Below are 11,137 nucleotides of genomic sequence, written 5' to 3'. Positions count from 1 at the left end.
GAAGCAAAATTTTCAAAAACCTTGTGAACTATGACGTGATCAATATAGTGAAATACGACTATGGTAGAAAAATTAGGTATTTTTGATAATTTTTGGCCTTGATCAAGGCGGCTAACCCTATTTACGCTTATGCTACTTATGGGGAGCCTTATCATCAAGAGAGGTAAAAACATTCCTAAATTTTTACATGGGCGGTTACATGTCATCTAAGTGGGTTTGTCTATGTGTGTGTGTGATGAATCGACTAAGACGGGTAGGTAAGAGCGTTTTTATATAACAAGTAATATTGAATTAAAGTTGATCGCTTTAATTGAGACCCGAATGCTACCAAGTATAGTTGAATTTTTCTATTCATTGTCTTGTTTTTTACTAAATGGTATATACAATTGAAAACGTGAGATAAAATTATTAGTCTGTGTGTTTTTAGAAATATAAGTCTTTAAATAATTAGAATTTCGGTAAATTCGGTATTTACCAAAAACCAAACCAACTTTTTCGGTATTTCTCGGTTTCGGTTTTTTCGATTTCGATTACCAAAATTCGGTTTACCAAATCATAAATTTTCGGTCGGTTTTCGATCGGTTTGGTATTTACCAAACCAAGTGGCAACCCTAATTTTGCCCAATCCCAGCATCTCGCCCCCTTTTATTGCTAAACAATAGAGAGAGTAGCTATATAGCACCACCTCCCTCCTATTCCATTATTCATTTCTTCAATTCAATGCAGTGAATGCACCACAAATGCTATGTAACATAGGTTTCAACTACACCCTTAGCTTTCTTTATGGTATCATTTAGCAAAAATAGATACAACAAGATTTGTCATAACCCCCAGATCAAAAATTAGGATCGGTGTTTAACATTCATAGTCTTATTTTAGTGAAGGTGATCCTGAATTTGATTTACAATTACATAATTGATGTAACACATAACAAAATTTTAAATGCAATTTTTTATAAAAATCTTAAGGATTAGAGACCGAACCCTAAACATGCATCATCATGACTGACATTCGAAAGAAAATAGTCAAAATACGATCATTCTTGTAATTGTTTTGATAAACATAAGTATTTTTGTTTGTTTGATAAACATAAGATGAGGAGAGCAAATGCTCTTGTTTCTTGTTAAGCACTTCAATGGTGATTGGTGATGTGATTGAACATCTTATTTGGAATGATTGTGAGAACCAGTCAAAAGGGTTTTCTCCTTCTAGCTTAATCCATATATAAGAATACACACAAATGACAAATGATGGGTCGTTTTACATACATTTGTTGCTAACACAGAGATGTCTAAGTGTGGTTGGGTATTGATAGCTAATGGTTTCATTGCTTTGAACTACCCAAAATAATTAAGGATCATTGCAATGCAGCAACACCAACCAAAGTGGAATCATCCGTTAGTCCATTAACCCACTATCTTCAACATCACTACTCGATTATTTTCTGTTCTCATGCGCTCTTCACTATGGAAGAAACCAAAGCCACGTTATAACAAATCTCGAATTCTCTTAATAACTTGATTCTAGATCATATATCTTGAATTCATACATCTTTCTCTTAATAACTTGATTTTAGATAGTTATTAGATCATATCGAATCTAAGAGAAGATTGTTGAGACAACAATCGCATTTGTTAATCGAAATGACCAAACTAAGGATCGAATGAAATGAATATCAATTTCTCATTGGTAATTTTTGTACTCCCTAACAAAATTTTGGTGTCATTTACAATCTTTCTCCCTTGGGGTTGTTGTTTCAAAAGGGCATAATATGAGTAGTCTTGGTATCATAGCACGAAATGGCGGACTTGGAATTCACCCGGAAAATCTTGAGCAAATCGGAGGACATTTGCCGGACGCAAGGCGAGCAATTGCTCTGCATCAACAGTAGAATTTTCGTCAACCCATTGGCCTTAGTCACCGCCTCCTGCGCCGATCGCTCCTTGAACAAGTAACACACGCTCCACAGAATCGTCACCGCGTGCTCCGTCGCAGAGCTCGACACCTTCAGTAGTCTCTGCACAATCGCAGACACGCAGCAGTAGCCTCCTTCCTCCTTCTCGGCCTCGCAGATCTTAGCTCGCCCTTCTTTCACCGACGACACCGTTTCAAGGAGCTTCAAGACTTTCTCGATGGTCGCCGTCGTCGAGTTGGAGTCGGACAACAATTTGGACAAGGACTTGACGGCTCCGAGTTGGACTAGATTCACCTTCACGCGTTTCGGCACCGAAACCGCGATCAGGCAAGACAATCCGGCTTCAATTAGTGAGGAATCCTTTTCCGGACTCGTTAATTTCAACAATTCCGGCAACACTCCGTCCCGCTCGGCGATCAGAAGCTTGGACTCGGCACTCCCGGCGATCGATTCAAGAACCCTAGCCGACGCAAATCTCGACTCAGCGCTTCCTTTCTGGAGAACAAGCAGCAGAGAACCCAAGCAATCTCCACCGCCGGCGCCGGTCTTCTTCAACATCAGTCTCATCAATTCCTCACACTCTTGGATTTCTCCCATCAGGAAATGAATAATCCTCACTATTTGCTCCAGAATGCGAACGTTGTGGCCTCCGTCGCCGGCATTGCCGCCGCCGAGCGCCTCCACTAGAAGCGCCAAAAACCCGTCGCTCTTGGCGAGAAATTTCCGGTTTTCCTCCGACTTCTCCGCGAACCGCACAATCTTCCCCAGCGAGTCCACAGACGAGGAGCTGTGCCGGTCCATCTGCTGGATCAGCTCCACCACCTGGTCCTTCGCCGCGGCCGAGTTGCTGATGCTGTCACTCTCAATTCCGTCCCGTTGCGACCGTACCGAATCGGACCAGATCTGAATAAGGCGGTGGAGTGTGCGATTGGGGACGAAGTCTTTGGAGGGGAGGACTTGCATGGTGGCGGGGCAGGTGTTGTTGCCGTCGTCGAGCCAGCGTTGGATGCTGGCGCGGTCGTAGGTGACTCCGGTGCAGAGGCTCACCGGGGACTTCATCACGTCGAGTGAAATCGGGCACCGGAAGAAGCTCGGCACCGTGATGTAGAGGTCGTCCCTCCCCATTTTTGGTTTCAGATGAGAAGAATGGTAGAGAGAGAGAAAATGTAGAGAGAGAGAGAGAGAGAGAGGAATCAGAGATCGGAGAAGACAAGAGGGCTGTGGGTTTAAAGAAGACAGAGAAACAGAGTCAAAGGTACGGTGATGTCATCTATTTCACTTTTTTTCCACGATTTTATTTTTTAAATAATTTAAAAATTAATATTCGCGCGGCTTTGGTCTTCGGTCAAAGTGGTAGCTGTTTTCCCTATGCGCAGGTTTTGTATTTTAGCTGAGAGATGTTGGCCGTTGGATCTGTGGGGTTTATGCTTTGAGGGATGTGATTGGTGGAGGGGGTACACGTGGGATGGAGTGGAAGAGGGTGTAAATAGGGAGAACGTGGGGTGGGGCCACTTGACGTCAGTGAGAGCTCTGGGGAGTTGACGGAGTGAATAACGGCGTTACAAGTAGTAGGACTTTACCTCCCTCCCTTATTCCCTTTGCTTCCTTTTGCTTTTATACCCTCCTCCCACTAGCAAATATTCGTCTTCATTCTTCTTTTTATTCATTTTCCACTTTTTTTCTTATGTCATATTTACAAAATTCTAAAAGATGGATTCTTTGTTTTTGTTTCGGAAATTATTTGAGAAAGAAAAACCTATAAATTTTAAATTAATGAACGAGTCTAGTTTCGATTTTGCATTTCATTAGCAGCCGGTTTTAAGTGACTCTTTTACACATTATACATCATAGTATTTATGTGAACCAAATCTATTGGCTTGGTGAGTGTTTTTTAAAACAAAAGGTATTTGGATAGACGGTCGGACTCCCAAAGCAATTGCTTTTTAGGTAATTGTTCATAAAAACAAAAGGAAACACAAACTTGTGATGCTACTATGGTGGACAAAAGAAACATTGGATATTACTCACCCTCTCCTCAAATCTTCCCAACTCGATCTAGTATGTCATTTGCTAGTTAATTGCCTAATAGATGGTGGATTCACTGAGTACTTGGCGCCTACTTCAGTGGGTTTTTACAAGCTCTAAGTGATTTCCATAATACAAGTTCTATAAAACTATTTGTGAATTACATTCTAAGTATGTAGTGATTTTAGCACTATCAGTTTTAACCAGGCTGTTGGCCAGTCACAACAGATCTTGGTCACTACCTATATGAGACTAACTCAAACCCAAAGGGCTAAATTGTTCCAAGGACGATATTTTAGCCCTCGTTTTAGTATTATTCATCGATATGACATCTATCGACTAATTGATATTTGGCTCTTTAGCCTTACGGGTTGGAGATAGCCTAATTAGCCATGTTGAACTTTTTTGTTTTCTTTTGAATGAAATTATCTTGATATACTATTTCTTATGCGTTTTATTTATACTGTGCACGTCTCATGTTGTAATAATTATGGTTAGAGATATAATTTGTATTTCTTATTTGACATATATGATTTGAGAATTTGTATGTTTCTCAATAGTTAGACTTCTCGTGTCATCCTACTTATATTATTTGTTTGTTTAATTATCATGTATTTATATCGGTGAGCAGTGATCTGATTGGTTAGGTAATCTAACTGACATCGTTGAGACTATAATTAAGTTTAAACCTTACTAACATATGTAAGAATATAATATATTAAGAATTTTAGTAAAAAATAAAAAATAAAGGTTGTTAAAAAAATACCATATACTTGTGAAGTAATTCGACTATATCATATCTAAACACAATTAAATCATTTAACGAGAGACGCTCGTGCAGTCGGGGGATTATAATTGTGATTTGATAGCACGTCCATGATAATGGTGACTAATCTTGATTTGTGATTAACCATTAACTTAACCACATAACAACTGAAACAAAATACGACCTCAAATGAGCCACCAAATCTATAATTCATTTGAGATTTGATCTTTGAAAGTAACATATCCATGTTCATTTGACTCCATGTATCTAATATTTTATGCCCACTTCTGCAGCTTCTTGAGCAGGAACTTCTAGAAAATGAAATTTCTGAAATATATAATTGACATATTCTTATTCCTTTCCTGAGGTCACTGAATTTTACATCTTATTCAAACTAATCTTCGTGTTTAATTTATGACATATATGTGTGGTTTCATTAAGATCTATTTCACTATTAAGTGGACATTATGAACAACCATCAACGCAATCCACCCAATAAGTTAAAAAGGGAAAAACAATGAGCTTCTTATTTTGTCAGTTATCTTTTGAAAGAAAGTGGCAAAATATCATTAGGTGCTGGGAATCATTATATGTTGAAGAAAGAAGAAACCAAACATGATGGATGATCAGTGCACCGAAAGCATATATCATTATTCAGTAAATTCAATTTCTCTTCAAAAGTTTTTTAAATTTTATACGTAAACCACTTTAACATTCACTTACACCGGTCTCACAACGGAACTACGAAGCTATATTTAAGTGGCTATACGTCTATACCAAATGATATTGTGTATTTTAAAATTCGTTTTCATAAGACATGCAACTGTCTTTAATCAGATTAATTTAGTTTTAAATGTGGTCGATCGAGTATTATAAGCATAAAACAAAGAGCAAATGCTTATTTAGTACTAATTTTAGGAAGTTTTGGCCCAATTCAATGAAAATAAGATTTCATTGCTCATTCAAATTATTCAAGATAAAATGACAAATATACCCTAATCTAATAAAAACCCTACACTATCTTCTGCTTCTCCCACCTTTCATTCTCATCTCTCATCGATCTCTCTCTTCTCTCGATCTTGTCAACAACGTCACAGATGACGTCCATCACCGACCAAAGGTCTCGGCTCCTCCTCTTCCAGATTGACGCTTCCCTCTGCTCTCATCTGTCGTCACCGCCGCCATCAACCCGGTTGATTTCACCAGTTGGCTTCCTCTACCTCGACCTCGAAGTAACCAGATCTGTGAGAAGGTAGCAGCAGTCTCCGATGCGAGCCGAAATCTGAGCTCCGATCTCCAAGCCACCTCTAGGCGATGCGAACTGAGCTCGCCGATCTCCGTCACTTAGTACGGCCGCCTCCGATCAATGCTTCCCCTTCCTCGGCTTCAATTCAGAGCATCTCGTTTGGCTGAAGTTCAGAGGAGAGATGAACAACGACGCGGCTGAAGATCGATGCGGGACTCCTTGCGGCAATTGACGCCGAGGTTTGGAGTTGTCTTTAATTTGGTTATGATGTTTGTAATTTCAATTTTGTGGTATGGAGTTCACTTTAGAAATGTGAATTTATGGAGATATTGTATTGCATGTTTACTACCCCCAGTAGAAGTTTACTAGGGGTAGTAAACTTTAATTTTTCGCATATAAGTTGGGTTTTTATTGTTTTAAAGTGTATACTGACCTAAGAAATATTGTATTGCAGGTTTACTACCCCCAGTCGAAGTTTACTAGGGGTAGTAAACTTTATTTGTCCGTATCTAAGTTGATTTTTTTTGTGTTTTAATGTATATATTGACTAGGAAAATATTGTATTACAAGTTTACTACCCCCAGTACTTTACTGGGGTAAAGTACTGGGGGTAGTAAACTTTATTTTTCACATTTAAGTTGATTTTTCATTGTTTTAATGTGTATAATGGCATTGGAGCTACTGTTTTGCAAGGTTACTATCCCCAGTAAAGTTTACTACACATCTAAGTTGATTTTTCTCCGTTTGAATAGTAAACTTCATTTTTTCGTATCTAAGTTGATTTTTCTCCTTTTAAATGTGAATTATGGCATTGGAGCTACTGTTTTGCAAGTTTACTACCCTCAATAAAAATTTACTAGGGCTCGTAAACTTTATTTTTTAGCATCTAAGTTGAGTTTTCTCCGTTTGAATGTGAATTATGGCATTTGAGCTACTGTTTTACAAGTTTACTACCCCAGTAAACTTTTACTAGGGGTAGTAAACTTCATTTTTTGCATGTAAGTTGATTTTTCTCCATTTGAATGTGAATTATGGTATTGAGGCTACTGTTTCGCAAGTTTACTACCCCATTTACTACCCCCAGTAAAAGTTTACTAGGGGTAGTAAACTTTATTTTTTTGCCGGTATGCTTCCGGCAAGATCCGGTGGGTTCCGATGACATTTTTTTCAAAAAAATCCAGTGAGACTCCGGCGTCTCCGGTAATTTTCCGATCACCATCAATTTTTCGGCGACCGGTGACCAAAATCCTGCGGCTAGTGTCCGGTGACCGGAATCCGGCAACCAGTGTTCGGCGACCAGAATCCAGTGACCGTTGACCGGCGCCGGTGTCCGGTGTGCTTCCAGTAAAGTCTTCCCTTCTTTTTTTTCATTTTTTCTCTTTAAATAAAGGTTAAGGGTAAAAAGTCTTTTAAAATATCATTTTATTGTGATTTTATTAAAAACTTGTGTATTTGGGCACAAAAGAAGTACCTTGTATTTAAATGGGCTAACAAAAAATATTATCATTAGAAAGGGGTTTGACTTTTTTTATTTTATGCAAATGGTTTTTTTCTCTAAAACAAATGATTCAATATATCTTTTATTTGTATGGACGATCGAAATTCCGGGTAACTCACGTATTATGCATGCAAGGAAATTAGTGGATATATATGAAGTACGTAGTAGTGAAAGGACGTACGTAGAAGATTTTGCAATGAAAAAGACGCGAGTCTTGTACGTAAGTTTGGAGTGTGATCGCTTAACATCGCAACCAAATTAACATGACCAAGACTTGGCATCATTAATATTGATCGATTTGACCAACTCTACTGCTGAAATATATATATGTTACAAATATGTTACCTAACTCTTTGGTTGGATCTGAATGGAAATTAGTCCAATTTGGTGCAGCTCCATCTCCACCTTACGACATTATATATATATATATATATATATATATATATATATATTTCAAAGTCAAATATAGGAAACACATATATTCAACATTTGCTGTTGGATGATGACTTCGATCTTAATTAATTAGATGACTTTGACTGTGGAATATATTATAAATTGCTTGCTTTGGATGGAAAAAAAATATCAGAGTAGTTTGAGAGAGGTGTTTTCTTATTTTTGGGAAAAAAGAAAGAGGTATTTGCCGACCCTGAAGAGAAAGAGCTAGGGTTTCTCTAATATTCTATAGGGTGCGGTTATTTTTACCCTATTATCTTCTTTGTTCACCCTACATGCTTATTCCACCCTACATTTTAATTTATTTTTTACTCAATTTACTTTATCCACCCGTTTCCTTTTCCAATAATATTCATATAATTAGGGTTCGGGAGAGTTGATCTACGTACTATGATAAAATTGTGATGAGTAACTTAATTTAGATACTTCTTCTTGAGATTATATTACATTTTGAACTATCGGCTATATGTATCTAAAAACACTACGATTCAATTATGATAAGATATTGATTATGCATGACAATTCATAATAATCAACTCAGGCATGATTTGAAAATCTTCAAAAATCTTTGAAATAATAATTATTAAGAAGAAGCAGATCCGTCTGGGATCGAGCAAATTTGATTCCCCAAATTCCAGTTTAACATGCTACAACGTACTCTCTGGTATGTTAATATGTCAAGACTAATACTTTGACTTGTTTTTTTCATCTTTGTTTTGGACAAAGCTAGACTTCAAAATTACACAATATGATGCGTGTTAGACTAACTTAAGTTTCACTAGTAGTCGGTTGAATAATATGATACCCAAAAGCACTAGCTAGTGTGTAGTAGTTCTCTGCTTCCACGGACCCTTTGGGAAACATTAGGAGGTTAAGAGTGTATGATTGAACGAATTTTAGCTTGCAAGTCACTACTGCTCTCTTTAATTAATTTGGTATTATTATTGATGATCCTATAAATATGAATGGCTGAGTAAGGCAATGCATGCTTGTTGTCAATCATGTACTCCACGTTGTAAATCATTTGTGTTTGAGAAACATATATACGTACACGTATGTATCCATAAACAGAAAATAGAATGATGATCGGTTTGGTCATATACATGGCACATTCAATATATAATATGATTAACCGAACCAAAATGTTTGTCTATGATTAATTTAGTTATTAGTGATTGCTTGTTCAATTTGATGGTTAACTCATAGACAGGGAGTAGATTCTATGCACCAAGTGGCTAAATTCTTTCCTTTTATTTTTATTTTTGATCCGATCAAATTAAATACCCATAATAAAAGTACATCTTTTTCGACCTAAGGTTCTCACTTCATTAGTTGTAAACACTTGGAACTATTTTTTAGGTTTCAATTTTATTAACGGTACTAGTATATATGCATATAGTGCGACGTAAATGATCAGATCAAAATACTGTATATTAGTTGTTCAATTCACTTGCACTTCACTTACACTTCGGTGCATAGAAGAATTTTCGAGATATCAAACACAATTTCAATCTAATTAGTCATGGCACCACTTTTTACTTTCCAAAATATTAGTGATGCCTCATCATCATCTTAATGTTCAAAGAGATTTTGCATCGAGATCAGAGGTGCAAAGCCCAAGAAAAAGCTAGAGATTAGAGAGCCAAACTAATAGTAATTAGTGAAAAGAAGGCCCAGAAGCACTCATAGATGAAGCAGCTAGGTTGAAGATGAACCTGCAGCCACTTCTGATCAGAAGCATTAGAGAAAATAGAAAACAATACTCGACCAGACGACCCCATAGATTCAATGGCATGGAGTCCCTCTTCTCCATTCTCCACTAGCCCCACGCCTGGAACTGTCACTAACAAGTGTATCTGTATCAACTTTACCTGCAACCCTACGCTCATGTATAATGAGAAACTACAATTCCAATTAGGAAACAAGCAAAAGTGAAAGAGAGCTTCAGCAATGGCAATGGTACAATACAGTAGTACGTGTTGCAGGTGGGAGCATCGAGCTTGGGAGAGGCTGAGAGTGTTTTACTATTTCATTCTGCCCGGGTTACATAGTACTTGAGTCGTCGTCGGCACTCGATCAGTAGCATTATACTTGCAGCAGCTTTAAGCTTTAGCTGGCTGCACCGAGTGTCCACTGGTTATGTCGTACAGCAACTGATTCAAGTCGTCGTGCACGCTTTCAAATTTATTTCATACACATCGATCGTCTGGAACTTTTTCTCTGACGTACGTACGTATCAGTGATTTATAAATGCAGAAGCTCATCTGAAACACGTAATGCTGTTCAAAATCTTCGCCCATATATATCAATGAATAGATCTTAATCTTGAGTTTAGTTCAATTCGCTGTTATAACTCATTGTTCGATTATAATTTGTTGAAATTTGTACTATGTTTTGAAATGCAGTAGCTAGCTTGTACTTCATCCAAACATTGTTTCAATTCAATATCCGAAGGCTCCGAAGCTAATTTCGACAAATACATGCATGTTATAAAAACGAACACAATTTAATGAAAACATTTTAGGCGAATTGAAATTTGGACTTTTCATTTTATAATATATATTTATGGCCATTCCAACGAAGGTTCACTTTTTTTGTTCATTTATATGGATAACAACTCACCGTTAGCTTTGTTTTTTAATGATCTTGGATGGCTGAGCTTAAATAATAAATTCAATATTTTTTGATAAACATGAACCGTTCAACTTTATTAAAAATAAATCAAAATTTTAGACGACTTAATTAACGATCATCAAATCTTCTGAAAACTTGTGGAAGCGATCTACTAGAAATGTGATTTTGTGATCGGCAAGTTCGTCAAATATCCTATTTCTAGAAATGAACAAAAAAAGGGATCCCTTATTGGACGGCGTTTCTCTTGCCGGATGACAGCAGAGGCGTCCCCGACGACTTTACCATGAAGATGAAGGCCATGGAGATCAGATTTAAAGCTCTGCACAACAACCTCCACCCAAAACTTCAAACAAGAACAATGGCGACTGCAAACTGGTATACGACGAGTCCACCGACAAGAGGAAAGTCACAATCGAGGTCTGGTGCCCGCTTAGCAAGAGGAGCGCTTCTGTCGGCGCTTAATCGTGACAAACGCATGGACGTCCGCACTTTAAGGGTGGTGCAGACGTCCGCCTCTGATCCGGCCTGTACATACACACACACACACACACATATATATATATATATATATATATATATATATATATATATATACTACCT

The 11,137-nt window shown here is 37.6% G+C and overlaps 1 protein-coding gene across 1 annotated transcript; it reads right to left on the bottom strand.

The window, feature by feature from the left end:
• Positions 1-1,661: 1,661 nt before the first annotated feature.
• Positions 1,662-3,097, bottom strand: LOC101291864 (U-box domain-containing protein 27-like). Its single transcript, XM_004288297.1, has one exon. It carries the CDS (start codon positions 3,038-3,040, stop codon positions 1,757-1,759), a length of 1,284 nt encoding a protein of 427 aa, XP_004288345.1. The 5' UTR covers positions 3,041-3,097; the 3' UTR covers positions 1,662-1,756.
• Between the last annotated feature and the right edge of the window lie 8,040 nt (positions 3,098-11,137).

This window comes from Fragaria vesca, linkage group LG1 (genome assembly GCF_000184155.1).
Source record: "Fragaria vesca subsp. vesca linkage group LG1, FraVesHawaii_1.0, whole genome shotgun sequence".
In the NCBI taxonomy this organism is placed as follows: Eukaryota; Viridiplantae; Streptophyta; class Magnoliopsida; order Rosales; family Rosaceae; genus Fragaria; species Fragaria vesca.
The sequence above is the reverse complement of the archived record's forward strand: the minus strand, read 5'-3'. Positions and strand labels throughout refer to the sequence as shown.